The following is a 24,947-nucleotide window of genomic DNA, read 5'->3' as shown; positions in this document are numbered from 1 at the left end:
GAGCTTCGCCGAGTGCTTGACCAGGACGGGAACCTAGGCGAGATTGCGCTCGACGCCACCGACGTCATCCAGACCACCATCGAGGATCCCACGCTCTACTATTACAAGTTCATCCTGGAGGACAAGTGAGCGGTGACGCCCCTGCTTCACGCCTCGCGAGATTACGCGCTCTTGCACACATCTCGTTTGGCCGAAACAAGATGGCGGATCTCTCGGTATACGCGCTTTTGCACACGTCTCGTTTGGCCGAAACAAGATGGCGGATCTCTCGGTATACGCGCTTTTGCACACGTCTCGCTTGGCCGAAACAAGATGGCGGATCTCTCGGTATACGCGCTTTTGCACACGTCTCGTTTGGCCGAAACAAGATGGCGGATCTCTCGGTATACGCGCTTTTGCACACGTCTCGCTTGGCCGAAACAAGATGGCGGATCTCTCGGTATACGCGCTTTTGCACACGTCTCGCTTGGCCGAAACAAGATGGCGGATCTCTCGGTACAAGTGTATTCGGCGGGCTTATAAAAAATTAGGGGTGGAATTGAGGATGAGGCAAGCAAAACGACCGGTCGCAATCCTTCGGAATTTTCAGATATCGCGCAGCGTAGAAAGTGCACACGACGGCGTCTTTTCAAATGAACTGAGACCTCTGTTGCTTGAACAAGTATTTTCAGTCCAAGTACTACTCTTATAACTTATGATTGAGTCGGATAAACGACAGACCGTCCTCGAAGGCAAAAGGTCTCGGACCTTTGCCGCGGGCTTTTGGTAAGTGTAAGGCCACTAAAACTCCATTGTGCTCCTTGAAGGCAACTGGGCCGTACGAGCTAGCGCTTGCGACTACACACGTGAGTGAACATTTTACCCAGGTGCGCGGACAGTGACTCCATCTCTCCTTGATTTCTTTCTTTAACCATTTTCCTTCCACACCGCTATTGGCCTATTGGCCAATAACATAGCGACACCGCCATTGGCCTAATAACATCACGTGGGCCCTCGCGCCGTACATCAGCGCCATTTTTGCTCGAGAAGTGTCTACGGAGTGGCGAGGAGCTCATGTTGCCGCCGTTGCTACGCTCGAGCAGTGTAGGCGGCGCCACGGTCGAGGAGGGAGCGTGAAAGAGAGGAAAAACGAGGAGTGAAGGCGGAGGAGGAGAGTGTCGCTACTTTAGGAAGTTTAAGGGGTTTTAAAGGAGACGGCTCGCTTCCTCCCCACTTTCCACCCTTGCGCGCGCCAGATTGAGCCGCAATCGTCGGCTGACTCTCGCAAGCGTTCACTCGCACTTACAGTGTTCGGCGAGCGGCGATGACGTTATCGTGTTTGGACTTTATACGGAATATCACGGCACCGGCGACAACAGGAATGCGCTTGGAATGTCCACACAATTGCTATCGCAATAATATTTTAAGTGACGCCTGCGGCTTTTTTGGCCAAGTGGGAGTATGTTGTGACGTACGCGCACAACTTTCTGAACGTTTATGGACCTTTTTTGCAGGCAGATCGTGCAGTCCTTCTCGCGGCTACCCAAGTACATGTGCTACACGCTCAACTGGAAAGGAAACCAGGAGATGTCCGCCTACCACGAGTACCCGCCGCTGTTCGGTCGGTATGACGTGTCTAAGGGTCGCGAGACGATAAACGGCGCTTGATTCATTTCATGTCAGTATTCCACAGTGATCCTCTCGTCATACCTCGTACTGGAGGTTGTGCAAAGTTCCTCTTTGCAGGAGAGAACCTGAGAAGTTCCCAGAAAAGATGATCTATCTATCTATCTATCTATCTATCTATCTATCTATCTATCTATCTATCTATCTATCTATCTATCTATCTATCTATCTATCTATCTATCTATCTATCTATCTATCTATCTATCTATCTATCTATCTATCTATCTATCTATCTATCTATCTATCTATCTAATCTGCACAACCGCCGACGCAGACTTCAGCATGTTTATCACGTGGAAAATCAGCCGGCTGGTGTCGCTGGACCGGTACGTGGCCGACGTGGGATTCCACCACGTGGACAGCCTGGACGCCGGCGCTAAGCACACCGTCATTCTCGAACCGAACGGAAACTACGAGTACAGCATTGAGCAGGTACGTGCAAGTGCCGTCGCTGAACGAAAGCGAAATAAGACAGAGTGAGTGAGTGAGTGAGTGAGTGAGTGAGTGAGTGAGTGAGTGAGTGAGTGAGTGAGTGAGTGAGTGAGTGAGTGAGTGAGTGAGTGAGTGAGTGAGTGAGTGAGTGAGTGAGTGAGTGAGTTTGATGCTCCGAAGCAGGACCTATATACAGGATGCTCCATCCCACCGACTCCTTGCAGTGCAGCAAGGTCTAATGTCAGCCACTCATCAACGAGAGCAGCAGCGTGTTGCGAGAAGTAAGAAATGCTCGCCCATTGTCTGCTACTAATCCATCCGTGAAGCTCTCGTTTAGTCATCGTCGCGGGGAGCGTGATCAGAGAAGGACATCAGAAGAGTTCGTCTCTATTCTTGTTGGCTGGCTGCCGTGAGGTGATGAGATAGAGTATACACAATGACAGTCATTTCAGTGGAAGACGACAGATTAATTTTGACCAAATATGGGGATTCCTTAGCATGCACCCAAATATAAGTAAATTAACCACGTTCCGTGCTAGAAATATCGGTGTGATAACCCTATCTCTCGGAACATTGGACTTAATTTGAAAATTTGATCAATAGTATATCAAAAATGGCCCTATGACAGTACGTATCCGGTCTTTGTCTTTGTAACTTTGTCTTTGTAGCTGGGCAGCGTGCGTTTTGCGTACACTTCTTATAAAATACTAGAGTCTGTTTAAACTCGCACTTGCAGCTGTCACAACGGGGCACGCGCTTTGTCGAATCTCTCTTACATCTTGTTACGTGCAGAAAGGCAGCATTGCTCTACCGGCTCCGTACGACACGAACTGCGTGGACTACAAGTTGTTCGGCAAGCATCCCTTTTACCCGGCCTACATGACTCAAACGGTAAGCGATACTCGGTTGCGTTGCATGTCCGCCAGCAGCCTTTTCGTGGCAGCATTAAAAGCCAGTTGTTCACGGGTCAGACCAACGTCAAAGACGTTTGCTCTTTAACATGTTTCGTTACTCTACATTTTTACCTGCTGTTCCAGAACGTGCTGGAAGTTTAATCGTAGACTGGATCTTATACAGCGATAACGAAGCATATGCTTCCAACTGCAGGTTCTTCCTCCTGGTTCCTCGAAGTCATACCTTTAGGCTTTTAGCGACGGACGTATGTCACGGCTCGTGTGCGCATGTTACGTCAGAATTCAAGGGCTATTACACACAACACTATCGCGGGTCATTTTGCGAGCGCCACTTCACAGAGTGTGACTTCAATGATGACATCAAACACGACATATGATTCTGCTTCCTAAGCAAACCAAATACTCATTTCGAGGCTGGTTTCGTAAAAACCAGAAGTTCGGGATGTCGATCGTTCGCACGGTGTCGACCGAGAGAGAAATAGAAAAGCCGCGGGCTTAAGTTATCTGCATACAGCCCAGTATACTCGAAATGAAAATACAATAATTAATCAGCTTTTGATAATAGTAGAGTGTTCGTTAAAGGCTACATTTAACCGCGTTTCTTTGGTGGAAAAGGTTGGTCATTAGCTGAGAATAGAAGGACGAAACTTTCTGTTTTTGGAATATGGCACACCACCGCTTTCGGTGACCGGTTGCGTCAGACTGACACCACTAATTTAGCGTGACTTCAGCTCAATTCGGTCACGTGTTTATACGGAAGCTCTGTTTGTGAGGACTCGATCAACTGTTCTCGCAGCTCTGCATGGAAGAGTGCCGCATGAACATCACGTTCCGAAACTGCGGCTGCATCATGAAGACGTACCCTTTCCGTAACAAGCTCGACGAAGTCATGTGCGACGACGCGCAGACGGGTACGTGGCAATTATCACCGGGACACGGCCGACGACGTGTCGTTGGTCATGTCCCGTCACCACAACACCTCAGCATTTTTTTTTTCTGTTCTATAATAAATGTTTGACTGAGTTTGTCTTCACCTAAGTATAATCTCTGATGCGGCAAAGTGAACATGCAAATTTTGTACACTTAGCTTCTCCTCAAGTTAACTATATGTGTGGTGAAGCATGCTTTGCAGGAGGGTGTACATCGCTTCGGGAAGAGGTTTAAAGGCCAACTGCAACACAATTTTAGACCGCATAAAAAAAAAGAACGTGTTTACGGTATTGTAACTATCGAGCAGCCCCTACGCAAAATTTGACGTTTGAAATACGAGCGGAAGCGTCACAAAAACTCGGCAAAAAGCCGTTTTTGATACCAAAACTGTAAAAAGAAAAAACGCCGCCTTTATTTTTCGGCGGAAGCGATACATAACCTAGAACGCGTGGCTTCTAGGCATGACCTCCGTAATAAGGCGGCGCCCAACGCTGCCCATGGCCCGCTTACAAAAAATGACCAACCGAAAAATGACTTCCACTGCCGGAAAAACGAAGCTTGTCGTGCATGCACCTGACCTTCGTTACTGTTAAGTAACCCACAGGTAACGGTGCCGGGCTGCTTCAGCCGCCCGCTCCCTCAGCTCGGTATCGTCTTCTAGTTGCTGTCGGATTGCCGAAACTCGGGCGGCTTTAACGGCTGGATCGGGGCGCCGATGACGAGCCCATTCGCGGGCGAGTTTTCGCCGCCGCTCGTCGAAGCATGCCTGTTCCTCGGGGGAACACACAACGCGTGGCCATCCCATCCGTTTTCCGAGACTGAACTGAACGGAAACGGCTCTGAATGGTTGCGCACGTTGCGTGAGCGCGCGCCTGTGCAGCTGGAATACTTGCTAATGACTCACGCTCCGGCGCCGGCGCAGCTGTAAACGCATCAAACCGCCCTTTCCCGCAGCTGCTGTGCTCTGGGAGCAACAGTTTTTTTTTTTGCGTGACCAAGACAATGTCATCAACACCTGTGAGCCAATACAAGCTTCGCTTGATTATCGGAGGGGCGTGCTGGGACTTGCGTCGCAGCGATAACCACCAGCTGCACGTGCCGTCTGCTTAGAGTGCTGTTCAAAGGCTGCTAACGAGAAAACTATGCATTCAACAGCCCTGTGGCTTTTCCGAGAATGCTTTCGTGGTAGGTACTACTCGTTTAGAGCAAATTTAGCCAGAGTGAAATTTCGTTGCAGTTGACCTTTAGCAAAATTCACAACACGGACTTCATTCCGCGGACCAACATTATTTGGCTTAGTACGGTCCAATCCCGCCGCACACAAAGACGAAGCAGATAAGCTGCTGGCGGCGCAATTCGTAGCGGCTTGGCTACGTCATGCTCGTCCGCGGTCCGTCGTGTAAACGCAGATTTAACGCTATCACCGAGCCGCACTGTACAGCAGCGTAACGTGATATGCCCACATGAAGTCACAGCCAGACCAAAAAGCGCCTGGGTACCTCGGAATACTGTACTACATTCTACTACACATGGCCTCCGAGACGGCGCGCGTCTTCCGATCTCGGATGCCATGTAGTGCACCACACCGTACTGTGCAGTAACGATCTTTGAGTGGTTGGGTCGTTACCGTACGATAAGGTTGTCGTGTCACAGGCCGCCATGCAATATCGTAGAATCTCCAACGTTACATGCGAGCGAACAGTGAGACAATAAAACAAGATTAGGTCAATATTCGCGACGAACCTCGAACATTAATTGTCACCTGACTGCATGTTTTAGAGCACGAAGGAAGGCGTTCTTAGCTTTCTTCACACAACGTATGGTTGCTGTATCTATAACGCAGCTCGCCTTGTCGACCTGGCTGATTAACGTGAAAACGTTATCAAACGTTGCATCTAATTCCTTAACACTTCTCGCCACATACTAAACCACAGGTTTGCTTTTTTTTTAATGCAAAAGCGATTTCAGTGTGACGCCAGACAATGTTAGGTTAACGTAAAGGAATATAGCGCCATGTCTGTTTGTTCATGTGCCTTCTTATGTCCTCGTCTGCGTGCGCCACGTGAATACAACATCCGCAACGCAGCCGATCGGAACGCGAGAATTTAGTTGTGTCGTAATGTGCTCGTACGAATTGATTGTAATCTATGGCCAAGGATGGGGAAATAGCCAAAGAGATAAGGCATGGCCATGTCTACAGCGACTGGTCAACAGGACGAAGAGGGGGGGGGGGGAAACTCCTTAATCTTTCTTTCTTTTTTCCACATTTTCTTTTTCACTCTTAACGCAGCTGATTGCGTCCTCAAGAGAAGCAAAGCCATCTACGACCGGGTCTGCAGAGAGGCGTGCAGGAATCCTTGCGAGTAAGTTGAGCAACGGAAGAGGAAGAAGCAACGTACGTTTATACCCACAAAATTTCATCTCCACAACCACGCCGCTTTTCAAGCGTATAATGTCGTTCCAATAACTTGCCAAGCGATCCACTTTACTGATTCTGCGTGAAGAGGCTTTGGTAGAGAGGAACATGGTTGTGCGAAGCCACGTGGTGCGGTCACGTTTACGATGGTCTCCCACAACGAGAACGCCAAGCCCTTCTTCGCTCTTTGAAGAAGACAGGTCTGGGTGTACGACATTCACTGTATAGGAACGCTGTCCCCGTGCACAACCTTTACATTACTTTTTCTTTCTTTTACTTTTCATCTTCACCCAGTCTGGGGTAGCAAACCTGGTTAAACTTTACTTTCTTTTTCATTCCTCCATAATGACCATCGCCATGAACTGTTGAAACGTCTCTATACGCGGTGTTCTTAAAGCCGACGGTTGAACGCCTGAACTGACTTAGGTGTTCAATACATTAATCACAATATTTTAAATATATCCATAAACTTTCAAAAGCAGCGATGCCTTCCGGAAGGATGACTTGTGCACGGACATCAGGTTCGGAATAGGCGGTGAGCATCCACATTCCGTGCCGTTACCAGAACGCGTCACGAGCCGATGTAGACTGTCACTCCGAGGGCATGCAGGGAAGTGTCTAGACATTCGATGCGCCAGATCGCTTATTGAGTTCTTCAAACCTCTTTGCAGGGAAACGACCTACGACATCACTTTGGGCTACCAGGGCAGGGAGAGCGGAGTTCCATTCAACGGGTGAGAACAGCGGGTTTAACGCTCAACATAGTTGGCGCTGAAAACCAGTGGCGAGGCGTTGCAGTCAGGCTTATCTTGCCCGTGTGGTCATTCACTTTCCAGCGCTAGCGGGTCACAGACGCAGGCAAAGCTTTGCGCACCGTCGAAGTACAGTGCCCAACAAACTGCGTCCACTGCAAACGGTAACCAACTCCCGTATCCAGACACGGGAATCAGCTCGGAGATCTTCCTCGACTCCGCAGAGCAAAGTTACTGGCAACTCTGTCGCGAAGTACAAGGCGGGACAAGTGGCTATACTAGGCACGTTATACCAAGGAGTGTAGATCGACTAAAGAAGAGATTTCTCTTTATTGTAAGCCTTCTCGGGTAGATTCCAAAACAGGAAGTCGCTTCAGAAACAGCCCGCCATGTCGTTGCGTCTCAGTAGGCGCCGAGTGCCGCTCTGGTTACAAGACGTTGTCTGTGGAACTTCCGAGGGGAGGCAAAGCGCGCTGTACCCCTTCAGTCGAAGGAGGGGCACTGTTGCCCGTTCTGTGGTAAAGTCGCTAGAACCTGGAACTTTATTATGTGGTTCGCAGAGGGCGGGCGTTTGAAAAAGCATAACCACAATCAATCAATCAATCAATCAATCAATCAATCAATCAATCAATCAATCAATCAATCAATCAATCAATCAATCGATCGATCGATCAATTAATCAATCAATCATGATCGCAATCGTCATCATCATGGTGGAATCGACTAAAAGAACGTTCTAGAATGCGGGATTAGTCACAGCAACACGCGATTAAAGCTTCGATCGCTTTCTTTGGCCACTTCGCGCAGTTCGGATTGAGGGACGCGGCAATGTCGCACGAATTCAGGCCCGTTCACGTTCACGCGCGCGGCGTATGGGGATCACGGTTAAAACACGTCGGCGGGCTAGTTGGTTAGAATCCATGATAGAGTGCATGAGCGCGGACTGAACGACGCCGTAGAAAGCGTATCTCTGTATCTGTTTCTTTCCACGTCTTCGTTCAGTCGCGCTTGTACACTCTATCATGGGGATCACGACAGCTTCCGCGCGGGCGTTATGACAAATATTACAGCCCCTGCGCTCACCTGATGCACGTTTCATCGCCTCTGACATGTTTATCAAACGCATTGAAATGCCTCCCAAGCGCATTTGTACACCCTGTGACATAGATGAGAAAAAAAGAAAGAAAAGTTCACCGACGATACGATACTCCCTGAGGCGAAATTTGAGTGCAGCTCTTTACCTGTCGCGGACAATATGTCTCGTGCGGCACGTTGCAAACGGAGCGAAGAGTGGCGCGACCACCTCGCTAATCTGGAGATCACGAGAGGCAGCGCGTGGGTGACGCGTGAGCGCGATTCACAGCAGCCGCCGCAGACAGAGACCTCCGCTCACGCAGCGCTTTGTTTCCGGACAGACGACGCGCGCAACTCTGGCGCCATCTCGTAGCCGTCGTCGCCGCAAAGCCCGCGGCACTACGCTTTCTTTCTCACGCTTTCGCCATACCCTCCTCCTCCGCTTTCCTCCTTGCGCTCACTTCGTTATCGCCGTCTTTCATCCCCCCCCCTCGCTGCGCTCCGCGTTCGCTCTTTCATCCTTCGCTGTGCTCGCCGCAAGAACGGACGAGCAGCGCTCTAAAAGAAAGACGTTGCACGTGCCGAAGTGTGACGCGTCTCCACTATGCTGCCATAAAACGGCGAAGCACGGGAACGGCGACTAGAACAAATGAGAGAGGTCCGCATACAACGCGAAGCCGCCCATAGTTGCCGAGTGAAAAAAAGAAAAGGGACAGTTGCTGCAACATAGACTCCCCTATGCCGAAGCCGTGGATGCTGGAAAAGAAAACAAAGAAAGCCGCGTGCTTGCAGGGCCGCGGTTGCATGCAACTTGGAGTATACGGTAGGTACGTTATCTATACCTTAACGTACGCGCTCCCACTTAATGGTCGTTATGAGCGAGAACGAAGAGATCGTTCAAGAATTCATGATCACTGCGACAGGCATTGTCATCAGGCAACATTGAGGGTGCGTCTGCAACTGCTTCAGATGAGTGTATTGCGTCATCATTGGCACTTGGTTGTCCGCAGGCAAAAAAGTGAGTAACTCAGCCTGGTAATTGGAAAGCTACCGCTAACATTGAAAATCGCCATTTACGGTTTCTGCTTGAATAAATTTTAATTCACAGAAACGTCCCAACAGAACGCAGCGAGTGTTACTGTGCTGCGCCAAGACAATCGGTTCGCTGAGTCCGAGAGAACAAGCTCTCTGTCCTTAATGATTCATTTGGCTAATTTCTTATACAGTTACCTATTGTCTTTCGATTCGATTCCTTTCGTGTTCTTATTTTAGGCAAGTTCACCAAGAAAGTGCTCGTGCTATCAAGCAAGGGCAAATTTAATTCCTAGAGGGAAATGAAGCACAGCTAATGACCACAATAAATAAATAAATAAATAAATAAATAAATAAATAAATAAATAAAACACCCGCAGGTACTACTACTTGAACATGAAGCTCACCATCCCAGTCCGCTACGTGGCCATATTGAAGACCATCCCAATGCACACGGTAAGCCTTCTCTTAAAATCAGCTGCGTCACCCTAACCCCACAAAGTGAAGAAAAACTTAACACGCCCAATAATTACGCTCATTATGCAGCGGTAAGTAATCGACATTTGGCTTTCGATGCATGCAGGGTCGGCTCGCTCACGCGTGTACCTACACCACGTCGCGCTCACCGAAGCGCTCGTTCGTAATGTTGCAAATAAATAATCCCATTACGAGTAATTTGATTACTGGGAGAAAGTTGAGAGACGCGGCATTATGGCTAACCTCGCATACATATATACCACTGTGAACAATGTAACGTGAAATGGCCAAATTTGCATGAAGGACGTCATTACCTCACTGTGTAGGGGAAGTGTTGTGCGAGACAAAATATTCAACGAAAAAAAAAAAACGCGCATGCGCGTGTAAGCTTCCAATCCAGACGTCGCGAACACTCTTTGCCTGAAACGAAATTTGTCGTCTGCTCTCGGGGCATTGCTTGCGAAGATGCATACACAGGTGTGTTCGTTATCAAGTTTTCCGGAATTTATTTCATTATCTTCTTTTTTTTTGTAAATCGTCTGTGCCAGATAACACAATTTTAGTCCTCGAGCTGGATTATTCAGAGTGGCGGACCTTACTTGAACGAGAAATCGAAACACATATTCAAGTAATTAGAACTAACACTAATTACCTTTCTGATTAGTTACCTTACGGCACGCATGGTAATTTATTAATTGTAGCCGGTGGGTTTGCTAGGCGTATCCGCTTGGAATTAATTTCCAGAATGGCACCAGTTTGGAGACATGCGCCGTCAAACTCGCCTTAAAGAAAAGCACTGTTGTTTCACTTACATTTTTTTTAACAAAACGCTCTTTTACGCATTGAAGCAGGAAAGTAACTTGGACGCCCACGTATTGCTTCCCGCACATTGGGAAATAATATCTCGAAACTGGCGTCACCCCGGAGATTCATTTCGAATGGATCCTTCTTGAAAGCTCATCGAGTAAATTTCTAAGTTAACTGAGAATCTTTTTGCTAATTAGTTGAAGGTGCGTTTCGATTTCTTGTGCTAGTTATGCCCTGTTCTTCTAGTAATGCAGCTCAAGCACAAGAATTATGCTATCTGCCTCAGGTAATTCTCTGAAAAAAAAAAAAGAGTTTCGGAAAACTTTAAAGAAATGATCACCCCGAGTACTAACTTCATGACTGGTTGATTCGAACACGCAGTCGTCAACCGTGTTGGCGGTGATCGGCGGCTACCTGGGGTTCTGGCTGGGCTTGTCCATGTACAGCGGCGTCACCAAGATACTCCTCCACGTCCAGGCCGTCATCGCGAAACGGATGCAGGACCGCCTCACCAGGGCCAGGTCTGTGTCCCTGCCCCGCGGCCTGCTCTGCATCACTTGGCGGCTGGCAACAAACGTTTCTGTTTCTCGCCGGTATCGCTCTTCCGATTGTAAGGCTTTCTGCCTTTGTAGGAAAAGCGTCTAATAAACGCCATTCACTTCGGAAAGAGCATAGAGCGCAGACGTCAACTTACGCACGACCTCGGAAATGGAAACAGATCCATCCCGACAAAATACTTTTGCGAGAGTGACTTGGCATTTATGTGTGCCTGTAATCGCAACAGTGCTAGCAGCAGTCATGTACTGGCTGTTTTCGCGTTCACTTTCTATTACGTTTAAGACTTTTTAGAGCGTCCTAATTACGCAAGGAAAGGTAATTAATTGTATGGCATAAATACATGAGGACAAGGGAAAACAACTTCGGATATGCATGAAGAGCGCGTGATGTAAGCTGGCTGGGCAATACAATATTCGATCAATAAAGGAACTAGCGAAGAATAGGAAGACAACAGTTGCCAGGCATGATTTTGCTTTCAAATATTAAGTGCTGATGTCACGCGAATACGAAGAACCCGTTGCGGGAAAGACGCTTTTTTTGCCGCATATAGGTCCTTAGTTTCACCTATCGCCTCTGGAGTTGCTGTACAGGCGTACACACTGCGGGAACTCGAGTCGCTTAGAATGTCGGGCGCTATCCGCGTCGTCACGTGGCCACGGATGCGTCGGCAGGCGCAACACGTTAAACGTGAATCCGCGGAGCCTCGCGTGCACGCATGCTGACGCGAGGTCTCCCTCCGCCCTGCGCAGCCTGGCGTGCCTGTTCCGGACCCTGCGGCTGGTGTGCCAGGCGGTGTGCGCCGCCTTCTGCGTGATGCAGGCGCGCACCGACATCCTGCAGTACGAGTCGTACCCGACCGCCGTGATGTACGGCTACGACCGCATGGCCGGCATCCACTTCCCGGCCGTCACGCTGTGCATGGAGAAAGGGTGCGTGCTCGGTACGCGCGCGTGCGTGCGTGTGTGTATGTGTGTGTGTATGTGTGTGTATGTATGTATGTATGTATGTATGTATGTATGTATGTATGTATGTATGTATGTATGTATGTATGTATGTATGTATGTATGTATGTATGTATGTATGTATGTATGTATGTATGTATGTGTGCATGTATGTATGTGTGCATGTATGTATGTATGTATGTATGTATGTATGTATGTATGTATGCGTGCATGTATGTATGTATGTATGTATGTATGTATGTATGTATGTATGTATGTATGTATGTATGTATGTATGTATGTATGTATGTATGTGTGCATGCATGTATGTATGTATGTATGTATGTATGTATGTATGTATGTATGTATGTATGTATGTATGTATGTATGTATGTATGTATGTATGTATGTATGTATGTATTTTAGCCAGGACTTCTTGCAGCTAATTAAAAAAAATAGGGGACAATAAACACGAGCAGAAGAAAACAGCGAGCCAACATGCGTGCGTACAGAGGCTCAGGTCCCAAGATCACAAGGTCGTGGTCCCGACGGTCCCTACGCGCGGATGTTCCATCGTCCGACCTGCCAAGCACATCTGGGCCATTATGAGCGTACCGTCGTGCTCAGTAGGGGCTACAACGCGAAATCGCGTGGCAACGTGGTCGCGGGTTGTAACTCCAACTCGACGCGACGCTACATTCAGTAGACGTTCTGCGCCGCATGTTCTCTTATAACGCGATGCCAAACACACCAGTACACCGGCGTTTCTGCATAAAAACTAGTGCTTGATGAATTTTGCGAGAACGTTTACATGGAAGGGCACCCGAAAAGTAACACTTCGCGCACTTGGCCAAACGTCGCTTGACGTGATATCTCGCACGAAAAAGGAAAGAAAGGAAAAGTTATGATGTTTTTTTAATGCTGCGAAAACAAAAAAAGAAGAGAAAAGAAACGGCATTTCTTAGCCGGACCCTCTAACTGAAACCACGTTCTCGCGTTTCTGTTTCCATTGCCCCCCCCCCTTTTTTTTTCAGTTACAACATGACGCGACTCTGCGGTGAGCACAGCTTCATGGACTGCAGCGACAACGACTCGGTGAGGTGCACTTTCTTATCGCTAAGTTATTGCACCATAGCCCGTGTATCTCCTATATGGATAGTTTACGCACGACTGCAGAAAACGAGCATACACCGCGATTAATTTTGCTATCGGACTCATCACGACGCTATCGCATGATATATGCACGTAGTCGCCAAGACGTGCGATCCGCGTAAACCGAATGCTTGAAACGACGAGCCAATCGTTGCAGAGATGCGTTAATGTGCTCCGGTGGGTATGAGCTTAGCAGACTTTTAGAACAGGGTTTCAGAGCACAGGCAAATAGCAGGTCTCGCGCGACCCAGCCATGTGGTCTGCAAGCAGCGAGCGTAGGTCTTCCATGGTATCGATCCTTCGCAGACGCGGACCGAAGCTTTTCTGATAATTTCCACAATAGAATGCGCATGACTCTTCGCGCCAGCCTTGCAAGCTGTTACTGCTTTGCGAAACGGCAATTCTAGCAACTGTCTAAATGTGCTCATTTTCTTTATTTTTTTTTTCGCGAACGGTTAACGGATACACATAGCACGTGGGGCAAACTTTCCTAAACTATGAAGTGCTTGGAAAGAAACAAAATTCATAAAGGTCGTCCTGTTACTCTTTACCGTTCCCTGCTTCCAACAGAAATTCTTTCTTCCTGGCACAGACTTCACCGCACCATTTAATTACGCAGACGGAAGTACGCTTTACAGGCAAGGAAGTTCGGCCGTACGGTTTCTTTTTGACACAAAAGTTTTATCAGTCAAAGAAACGTGCAGCCGAAAAGGAAGAAGTCCTTAAGAATATAAAAAAAAGAAAGGGAGGGAATAGATTAGTGCTGAATTCCGCGACTGCAATGCTAGAAAGGGCCGATAAAACTTAACAGAAAAAGTCGCAGTTCCGCCCTAAAGGCGAAGCATCGATTGCCATAGCAAATTAGAGGACAGCTATTCGAAATAAGTATTGTAGGTTTATCGACCGTATATTCTTGTAAACATTCGCTCACTAACTAAATTATTAAGCATGGTGTCACGAGCGCACAAGCAAACGTGGACACAACACACTCGATGACTGCGGACACTCGCTGTCAAAACGCTGGCGGGAGGAAACGCGGCAGCAGCAGCGAGCGAAGTGACATTCGCGCTGTCTCTCGGTTCAACGAAAAGTGAGCGCCGAGAACACACAGCACGCACAAAGCTACGAGCCGCGCCGACGCACCTAGACTCTGTCCTCGACGCAGATCGCTTTCTAGATACGGCCGGGCGACAGCGCGCAGCTGCCACATGCGCTGTTGCAGCCGGACTATAACGCTGGCCTCCCAGTCTCCCCTCCTCCCAGGTGACTCAACGTTGGGTGCCTCGCGCACGACCGGACATGGCGCGCTTCCCTGCCCGCTTTCTTCTCTCTCGCGCGGGCGAGATTGAGCCGCGATATCGTCGGTTCCCCTCGCAAGCCTTCACGCGCACATATAGCGTAGGGCGCGCGGCGGCGGTGTTATCGCCCTTGGACTTTACACGGGGCCTCACGGCGACGGCGACGGTGGAAATGCGCTTGGAGCGTCCATATCAATAATAATAAATAACACCTGATCGCTAGACGCCACGCAGTGATATATGCAACGCGAAATTTTCATAGTAAGGTTTGTAACAGCGCACCCAAGACAAGGACGACAGAAGGAATAAAACGACGACACGGCGCTGTGTCGTCGTATTATTCCTTCTGTTGTCCTTGTCTTGGGTGCGCTGTTACAAACCTTACCGTGAATCCCAACCAACTGGCCCGACTTGACGTTCTGATGCAAAATTTTCAGAACGCCGTTTTTAACCGCATCGCTTACTGAGTGATAATGTTGATGTTTATTGGCATCCTCTTCAGAACAGGGCGGGAACAATTAGTCACGTAACTCGCTTGATTTAATCAGGTTTTAATTCATCTGTCGCCGTCTAGCATTTTGCCTATCTGGTCTCGATCTTAACTCCTATTTAAAAGCTCTACCACTATCGTACCGCGTTACCTACACTTGCACTGACTCCGGTACTACCAATCTGTTTCCTGCTTATTTTTCATACCAATGTTCTAAACGTCTCTTACTTATCCTGATTGCTTAGTCGAGAAAACTAGCATGTTCCTAGCTTACTAGAGGCATCACGTCGGAGGTGTCCCGGAAGGACTATGGTGGCAAACAATGGGCGAACTCTCTTCCCTTGCGTGAAACAAGCAGCCGGCTCTCGTCAGTGATAGGCTGACCGAAGTTTAGCTTTCACTCCGCTGAACGGAGTGGAGTCATAGAGATAACCGACAATGCATATTTGTAGCGCAGGTTGAAGTGCGCCGATCCTTTAAATTGATGGCCCGCAAAATCGTAGACTCAATGCGACCGCTCGTCCGAAGCCTCGACCGTGTATGTTTCACGTATAGCGGCTGACTTTGAACGGTGTAACATGCTGTGCAGCCGGCAGTGCTCGGCTACACCCAATGACTCTATACCTACACGTTTCATTTCCCCCGCTTCGTTTTGTTATGATGTGAAGCTGTGTATTCGTACAACTTTCTGTTTGAAGCGTTCAGCTGGGGGCCGACGACAGCAACCGATTAGCAGCAGCAGCAGTAGCAGCCAACAGTTGCACTGACATCTTGTTGTCACTTTCACGCGGTCGAGAAGTCAGCCATCTACAGTAGCATTAGTTGTTTGAAAACCCATTGGAGATCGCTGCGGGGGCACCCACGCGTCGCCTCTTTTGAAGGATTCGCGGGCTGGGAAACAGTCGGATATGATGCTTCCAAGCGCAATTTGACATTACACCATTAGGACGGCAATTATAAATTATATAAACAGTTTCACTAGTTACGTATTTAAATAAAACAAAAACTTTGGTTTCCAGAATAATATTTCTGAGACACAGCACGGTTAGTCCCGTCCTCGTGTCTCGTAGCCTGTTTTTCCTTTTCCTTTAAGTTTTTTTTTTATATGTGTATATTGGGCCATGTTACCGGCACACCCTGTGTATTAACTCCTATGTGTTTTTTTTTTCTTCTGCTCTGCATTTGTTCCGCCCACGGCGACCCGCGCCTTCTCCGGTGCACAGCGTTAGGTTACCTGGATTCAAGGTCATTCACGGTGACCTAAGTATACTCGGACGACGGTCACGTGCCTCACAGGTCTAGTAAGCGATGTGGCGTGCACGTACTTCAGTTCGTCGTTGATGTCGAAAGACCTCAGTGAGCGACTGTATAGTTTCGACGCGCAGCTCCGGACGCAAGCGACACCAGGCAGTGTTATCTGTCCTTTCTTTCTTTTTCGTTCCCTAACACCTATTTTCATGCGGTAGCAGACCACACGTGGGTCCGGTTGACCTCCCTGGCTTTCATTCGCTTTCTTTTCTCTCTTCTCCATATTTAATGTACGGTCGTCATCAATATGGAAGGGAACGCCGAAAATTTTTCAAACACCCGCAGGGACAAAACGCACATGCTATAAAAGCAAGATTTATTGCTACGTATCAAGTTCCTAGATTTTACTTAAGTAAACCCAAACAGACGACACAAGGAGAGACACGGACGAGCGAAAAAAAAAATGCGCTCGTCCGCGTTTCTTCTTGTGTCGTCTGTTTGGCGCCTTTGTACTTCAGTAACATGCACCAACTATAGCCGAACGGAAAGTTCTGCTTGAGTTCCTGGATTTTAACCCGTGCACACCGATTTGTCATCGTTTTAGAAAAATTCGCTGTTCCCTTTCACATTGATGACGACTGTACGCATCATTGCCTGCTCTCTCTCTCTGTCCTGTCGCAGCAACGCATCGTGGGCGCGTATCTCACGGTGACGGTGAAGCTGATCGAGTACTCGTACCCTCGCAAGGACGTCGTCTTCGACTGCAAGTTCGTCTCGGGGGACGCCGCCTGCGAAGATTTCGACTGCACCGAACTGTGAGTTCCCTGCACGCCATGACACCAGACGACTGAGTTCCCTGCACGCCATGACATCAGACGACTGAGTTCCCTGCACGCCATGACACCAGACGACTGAGTTCCCTGCACGCCATGACGCCAGACGACTGAGTTCCCTGCACGCAATGACGCCAGACGACTGAGTTCCCTGCACGCCATGACACCAGACGACTGAGTTCCCTGCACGCCATGACACCAGACGACTGAATTCCCTGCACGCCATGACACCAGACAACTGAGTTCCCTGCACGCCATGACACCAGACGACTGAGTTCCCTGCACGCCATGACACCAGACGACTGAGTTCCCTGCACGCCATGACACCAGACGACTGAGGGGCCGTAAAAGCTTACCGTTGTCCAACCCGCTCCTCAAAAAGCTCCCGGGATGCTTCGACTCGTTGATTGACTCAGCCTCGCGAAATGATTTCCCGGGCTCCTAAGTCCATCCCTTCCCTCCTCCACCTCCTCCTTATTCCTCCCATATCCCACTTACAGGAAGACCTGGACGTTCTCCTGGATTCCCGATTTTTATTGCTATGGCAGTCAGGAACACACCGGAAGAATTTTCACCGTTGCCATCGCGATATGTTTTATGTATACAGGGTATTTCACGCAACATGAACCAATGATTTAAAAAAAAAGGTCGTTAGCCGAATGAAGTCAATGACATATTGTTTCCAGTCATGTGGTGCTCCTTAGGGTATTTCTTATATTGCGCTTATTTAGTTCATTAACTACGATCAGTTATGCAAAACTTTTAATATTCACTATAGAGTCAAGTGCGATTCGTGACGTTCTAGAGGGCATTCCGAAACGACCGATTAAATTTTTTGTGGCAACGTATGTTCACGCTGTGTGGTGATTTTTCTTTTACGTTTAAATAAAGCCCGCCAAATATGAAATAAAATCACGTGACGTCGCTCGTGCGTTATCGTGTTGCAGCGCCCTCAACCGTGCGTCGAGCCTATCGCTTATCAGGGACGCCGCGCTTCCTCTCCCTGTGCCTCCGCCAAAGATGCTGACTCACTGTGAAGCCGATGCCTAGAGCCGCGGACGCTCACTTGGCCACGGTCCGTGCCCACGGTTATTTCGCACGAAGCGCCGTTGAGAGCGAATACGGCAGCTCATGAACGCAGTCACGTGGTTTTGTTTCATATTTAGCGGTCTTTTTTTAAACACCGGAAAAAACGACCACGCAGCATATATGTTGCCACAAAAAGTTCGATCGGTCGTTTTGGAATGCCCTCTACAACGCAAGGAAACGCACTTGACCCTACAGTGAATATTATTTTTTTTTGCAAAATTGATCTTAGTTAATTAAATAATTAAGCGCGATATAAAATATATCCTAAGGAGCGCCACATGACGCAAACCATATGTCGCTGGTTTCATTCACTTGCGGTTAACCACTTTTTTTTTTAAATCCTTGGTTCATGTTGCGTGAAACACCCTGTATAGGCCAAGCGCTGTGGGTGCCACAGTTGCGGAGTGGTGCCCTCCATTCGATTCCCACTCCATTCCGGAGAGTGGAGATCCCAGTTAATTCCACTCCTTTCAACTCCTCGGAATGTGGAGTTGGACCATTCCCACTCCTGGAGTGGCTGAGTTGAACCATTTCATTCTTGCGACTCTAGTAAATGAAACGATTTCTCTATAATTGCTGACTACTCGGGCTTGCGCGCCTAGCGACAAAAAACAACATATTTTTGAACAGCTTAACAAATAATGTTACGTGCTATCTTTTTTCGCACAAGAACAAACACGCTATGTCGCATGTTAGTTCTTCAGGGCGTTTTTTTATTGCCTGTAATATCATAATTATTAATCAGCAGGCAAGCAAAATTAAGATGGCGGTCTTCAAGGTAAACGCTGTTGTCGTAGTGAATGAGTTCAAAGCTCACGGAATCGCCGAAGTCTGCTGCTTTTCTTGTTTCACATTTACTGGCACGATCAGGGGCACTCTTTCCCAGCACACCTTCTGACCGCCTGTAATCACACCCTCGGGCAACTCAACAGTGTGGAAAATATAAAGTCGCAGTTTCGCCCGAAAGGGGAAGCATCGATTGAGATAGTAAATTAGTATAAAACTACGAAGTAAGGACAGCAGTTTCATCGGCCGTTATAATCTTGTAAACATTCGCATACTAACTAAATTTACAAGCACTGTGTCAGCGCGCACAGGCAAACATGAACACATCCCCCTCGGTGACCGCAGGACACTCGCAGTCAAAACGCTGGCGTGAAGAAGCGCGGCAGCAGCAGCGAGCGAAGCGACCTTCGTGCTGTCTATCACTTCAACGCAAACTGAGCTGCGAAAACACAGCACAAGCGAAGCTACGAGCCGTCGGCCCACCTAGACTTGTGCCCTCAAAGCATATTGCTTTCAAACTAAAGCGCGCGCGACAGCACGCGGCCGCGCCACGCACAGTTGCTGCCGAGGTACAACGCCCCCTCCCCGCTCCCTTTCTTTGCCCAGGTGCCGTGCGCGCGACGGAGGATGGCGCGCTTCCTCCCCGCTTTCCTCCCTTGCGCGCGCAAGATTGAGCGGCCATCGACGGCTCGCTCTCGCATGCTTTCACTGGCACATACAGCACGCGGCGACGGTGTTACGGCCCTTGGGGCTTTGTGTGGAACATCACGGCGATGGCAACGACGACGGCAAAAGTGCGCCTGGAGTGTCCGTGTATTTGCTATCGCAATAAAAAAATATACACGGCGTGCTTTCCGAATCACCGCGGACTGGTGCGGGGTGCAAACGTTTGTGGCGTGGTCGCTTTTGCCCAGCATCAATTTGTCTTTGGTCAAGCGCGCTCTTTCTAAATCGAATAATTCTTGTCAACTGAACTTCTTAATGTTCAGCGGTGCACTAGAACTAGAGACTTAAGTCCTTAACTAAAGCTAAGCAGTCAACTCTTAACTAAATGTTTGTCTTTAAATGCACTTGGACGTTGCAACGAAGAAAGGTTTGAGGATCATGAGATGTTTAAAATGTGCAGAATACCGTGTTGTTCATAATTGCCGCGCAGAAGTAGTCAACTGTAGGTCGGTATTGAAAGAACCATATTGAGTAAAATTGAGAAATGTAATAAATTGGACAAGTCTAGTTAGTCTAATTGGTAAATTTACCGATTTTGTAGTCTCGCTTAAAATAAGCATCTAGCGCTTCGCGACTATGTGCCCATTCTATTCCAACTCCATTCCAGAACCTCGCCTCCCCATTCCATTGCCAGACTGCATGGTGTCGTCATTCCATTCCCATCCATTTCAGATGTTTGAAAGTGTGGAGCGCTTCCGTAATCGTTCCAATTCGGGAGTTGCCACTCCGCAATTTACTCCGGTGAGTACTAGGAAAAGCGTGCGAGCGTGGGCCGAGAACGATGGTGGCTTGATACGCGCCGTCTTGTCGTGCGGCCCGTGTTGGAGGTCACGTGATCGAGCGCGCGCTGTAGAGGAGGGGCAAGTGAGCACGCCTCTCCTCCTCTGTAGCCCGGCCCTGGCCTGCTGGCTGTCCGCGAACCTGAGCGCATACGCTCTCCGCTCCCCCTATCGTGGAGGTGGCCTATACGGTAGGTGCAAAGCTGTGAGCGAGCCGAGGTGGCTGGTGATTTCGCGTGCGCTGTTTTCCTGCCCGCCTATAGTGTTGGAGGTCACGCAATCTCAAGTTTCGGAGACGTGTTGAAGCGAGAGGCAGCACGAAGGCGTTCGCCTCCTCTATGCCTGTGCTCTTCACCACGCCATCGATGTGACAGCAAGGGCTCGTGGTCATCGAGTGAGATCTGGTCATGTTTGCTTGCGCGGATGTGGCCCAAAATTCTTGTTATAATTGAATTAGTAAGCGCATGTCTAGTGAAATTTAGACGGTCTATAATAGTTAGCTAATGTAGTTTTCTCATACTTTTCTATCACTATCAATACTTCGCCTTTCGACCAAAACTGAGACTTTTTACATTTTTCTCAGAATGTATGAGTAGCTCTCTGCATTTCGTATCGTTAAACCTTTCTTTCTCTCTCTCTCTCTCGGGATGTATGTCACGAGTCTCATCGCGGTCTTGCAAGGCTTGTTTGATTCCTTTAAGATGCGGAATTAGCCAGCAAGGCCTAACAACTTGTTATTCGTATAGTTTACGCGTAAAGTGATGCCTATAAGAATAAACGGTGTTCTGGATAAACATGACAGGTCTTACAAGCATTACTGCACGAATGTATTGTATCTCGTTGCTTAACTCGTTCAGCGTCGTTTTTTTTTTCCCTTCAGGCGTTATAAAATGAACACGACGGTTTGTTACATGGTTGTACAGACATGAAAAAAAATGACACAGGTATAATGACAAATGCTTTCCTGGCATTCCTATCTGACAAAAGGAATGTCAAATGGAATATGACGGACAGAAACGCAGAAACGTACCGGAACGTCAGTGACGCGGAAAGGATTAACAACGTTTCGCGGAGCTTCTGAGTCTCTACACTGAAAGGGGTGTACGGTAGCGCGATTAAAAGACGGGACAAAAAACACAGGGGCACACATAGCGCTGCGTGTGTCTTCTTTTGTCCCGTCTTTTAATCGCGCTACCGTACACCCCTTGAAGATGCATTACCAACGAGCCCACATTGCAACCCTCGTGAGCTACGCTGAAGCCCCAATTCCTGTGATAACAACAATCTTTTCCACGAAGCTTTTTGCGCGAAGAGGCTTGGATCATTTGGTGCGCTCCTTTTCCCTGTAGTGTTCATTGATGTGACTTGTATAGCCAGACAAACACGCGAAGTGACCCATTAAAGGGAATAATTTCATTGAATTAGCCGCACCGAACACTAGCTCTCATGTGTGTGGACAAGCACTGTCGCAACTTGACCGCGCGTTTTCTTTCTTCCCTTTTTTTTTCTCTTTAAGTTGGCGAAGCTTTCATTGACGAGAAAATAAAGTGTCTGTGGGTGAAAAGAAATAATGAACGGAATATGCCCTAACAAAAGTTGTTATATATATGACCATTAAAGGGAATAATTTCATTGAATTAGCCGCACCGAACACTAGCTCTCATGTGTGTGGACAAGCACTGTCGCAACTTGACCGCACGTTTTCCTTCTTCCCTTTTTTATTTCTCTTTAAGTTGGCGAAGCTTTCATTGACGAGAAAATAAAGTGTCTGTGGGTGAAAAGAAATAATGAACGGAATATGCCCAAACAAAAGTTGTTATATATATGATGTTGTGTTTATATTGAGTTTTCATTGTGTTTAAACTACGTTCCGTCGAGGTGCGTATGAATATCGCGCAGGTTTTTTTTTTAAGCATAGAGGTTGTGAAACTGTGACCTGGTCGTTTCATTATGCGATCGAGCTGGAAAAAAAGAAAAGAAGCTTTTTTTGTTCTTTGCGAGCAGTAACCGACACGTCTCGGTCCCTTCTCTCGACCCGACAGGTGGCAACCGTCGTACACGCTAGCCTTCGAGACCGTGTGCCACACTTTCGACCTGGCCAGGAACCGCACCGGACAGCACCCTTACTGGAACTGCCCAACGCCTTGGAAGTACAGCAAGTATCCCTCGACGACTCTACGTCTATTCTTTTTTCTTTTTTGAGCGCAGCTCTTATAGGCGCCCGTTCCTGTGGCTAGCGTAGGCGTTGTCTCTTGTAACCGAGTGAACGAACACAGCGAAGGATGAAGCAAACGTGGAGCGCAGCGGGAGACGAAAGACGGCTATAGCGAAGGGAGCGCGAGCAGGAAAGCGAAGGAGGAGGGGGCAGCGGGAACATAAGGCGGAAAGCGGAGGAGGAGGGTATTATGAGGCACGCCGTAGTATAGGGACTCCGGATTATAATTTCGCAGTTCACGCCTCATAGATAACTCGTTTCGACGGTGGCAAAACGTTGCGTCAGTCATTGTAAATGTGTGCTCACTCACTCACCCGTGGAAATATGGAAACGGGGCGCATATCAAACAGTTATGCTGGGACGTTTGTTGCGACGTTGGGACATTCTTGCGGCCTCCCTGTGCAGCATTCCCACCGGTGTAGATTTCAGTGATCGACCTAAATGCATGGTTGTTGATGCACGACATCGAGACACTTTGTCTGACCGAGAGGATCCTCATACGTGTGCAAGGAGAATTCTGAAACATAAAGCTCCCATCGCGTAGCCAGCATTTTGTATATTGTCGGTCACGATTCCGGTGTATGCCGTACAAATAAATGAATCATTCCCGGTACATTTTCTTATATCGGTAGATATATGGCACCCTCCTGAGGGCCTACCTTTAAGTAGGCATCCTTTTTGTAATTGTTTCTCACCCTCACGGAGTGATCTGCAGAACGACATCAGAAAGTATATGAGGGCAACAGGCGTGTGTACGCCATTATGTGAGAGCCAGAGAACGTGTCTTGGACCATGTGACGCTCAGGGCCCGAAATCGGCGCGCGGACGTCTTTGGAGGCAAAAGAAAACAATTTATAAAGCTTTTACTTTTTTTTTCGGAATAGACATGCAGATTGCGACTCGTCTCTCATTGGCTGCAACACTGCAGTGACCTTTTCACAGCCGACATAACATTTGCTCGAATCGACGTGAAATGCGGTGCGAGGTGTAGACTGCAGCCGCCTCAAAAACCGTTTGTTCTGTAATTTTTATTAGTATTACGAGAGCCTCAGCTGGCATCTGAAATGCATGGCGTGTTTTTTCGTGCGAACGTTGAGAAACGCCTCATGCGGCAACCAGGCTCCTTTCTCGCGCTTCTTTCTCGACACGCTGTGCCATCTAGTGGCGTCGCCGAGAAGCCCGTGCGTGGCCTCCGAACCGAGAAACGTGGCGCACGAGGAACTTCGAACGCTTAAAATACACGGTATTTGGGGTAGCGCCAAACTGACACGGCACGGGGAAAAAAAAGACGCAATACCACAGAAAGAACTGTTTTCTTAGAATTGTTTCCTCGCTTGCCGCACAAGCAGTGGCCCACACTAAGTGACTGAGGTTGTCGAGAGGGTCATTAAATTGCGGCACATACTCAATGCGTTCACGGCGCGCAGCTCGCTAAAAGGCTGGCATCAAAGGCGTTCTTTGAAAATGTGACGTTCATTTGTGACGCAGCCTGTTAATGCGTCTGATTGTGATCGTTGAGGAACCCATGTGACGGGTTCGACTTTGCTCAGCGTCGGATAAATTTCGGGCAGTCTTTTTCGCCATTGTAGAGGTGGCACATTCCCAGTGGCACATATACCTATCTACCCAAGAAGGCATCAACGCATTCATTGAAGAGCGGCTCTTACATACTGGCACAACATACCCAGTGACCCAAGTTTGCATCAAAGGGGTTCGTTGAAGACCACTGCAGACCGCGTGGCACATACCCAACGCTTCAAGTCTGCGTCAGACAGTTTTTTCTATCAGCGGTACTTACCCGGTCCCGCATCCTATAAAGATAGATAGATAGATAGATAGATAGATAGATAGATAGATAGATAGATAGATAGATAGATAGATAGACAGATAGACAGACAGACAGACAGACAGACAGACAGACAGACAGACAGACAGACAGACAGACAGACAGACAGACAGACAGACAGACAGACAGACAGACAGAAAGTCGGACAGACAGACAGACAGCAGACAGACAGACAGACAGACAGATCCCGGCATCAGAGTAGATGGCGCCAGAGTAGCGCGCGTCGTCTGTTCACCGATGACGCCACCCACACCATGCACGGAAACAAAGCGCTGCATGAGCGGAGATCTGTGTGCAGCGACTGCTATGAATCGCGCCCACACGCCACCCACGCACTGCCTCTCGCGATCTCCAGATTAGCGAGGCAGTCGCGACACGCTTCGGTCCGTTTCCAACGTGTCGCGCGAGACAGATCGTCCGCGCCAGCCAGTATATATCGCGAAACGAAAACGCGTGTAGAGCTGCGCTCAAATTTCGGATTAAGGAG

The 24,947-nt window shown here is 48.4% G+C and overlaps 2 protein-coding genes across 2 annotated transcripts in view; one reads left to right on the top strand and one right to left on the bottom strand.

Moving 5' to 3' along the window:
* Positions 1-24,947, bottom strand: part of LOC142575646 (vacuolar protein sorting-associated protein 33B-like) — a 62,862-nt gene that overhangs the window by 30,703 nt on the left and 7,212 nt on the right. The gene's annotated exons all lie outside the window — the stretch shown is intronic.
* LOC142574523 (uncharacterized) lies at positions 1,947-24,145 on the top strand. Its single transcript, XM_075683585.1, has 12 exons — positions 1,947-2,097; positions 2,890-2,988; positions 3,808-3,922; positions 6,232-6,304; positions 7,029-7,091; positions 9,596-9,671; positions 10,881-11,092; positions 11,648-11,986; positions 13,033-13,093; positions 16,868-17,001; positions 22,442-22,558; positions 24,103-24,145. The coding sequence occupies exons 1-12, from the start codon at positions 1,948-1,950 to the stop codon at positions 24,143-24,145; spliced, it is 1,482 nt and encodes a 493-aa protein (XP_075539700.1). The 5' UTR covers position 1,947.

This window comes from Dermacentor variabilis, chromosome 3 (genome assembly GCF_050947875.1).
Source record: "Dermacentor variabilis isolate Ectoservices chromosome 3, ASM5094787v1, whole genome shotgun sequence".
NCBI lineage: Eukaryota > Metazoa > Arthropoda > Arachnida > Ixodida > Ixodidae > Dermacentor > Dermacentor variabilis.
This window is presented reverse-complemented; position numbering and strand designations above follow the sequence as displayed.

What these genes read in the sequence shown, in the direction of transcription:
- LOC142574523 (XM_075683585.1), top strand. Translation starts at nt 1,948, where the DNA reads ATGTTTATCACGTGGAAAATCAGCCGGCTGGTGTCGCTGGACCGGTAC. An exon ending in GTGCGACGACGCGCAGACGG is followed by an intron (nt 3,923 to 6,231) that starts GTACGTGGCAAT and finishes CTCTTAACGCAG; the next exon opens with CTGATTGCGTCCTCAAGAGA. An exon ending in AGCGGAGTTCCATTCAACGG is followed by an intron (nt 7,092 to 9,595) that starts GTGAGAACAGCG and finishes AAACACCCGCAG; the next exon opens with GTACTACTACTTGAACATGA.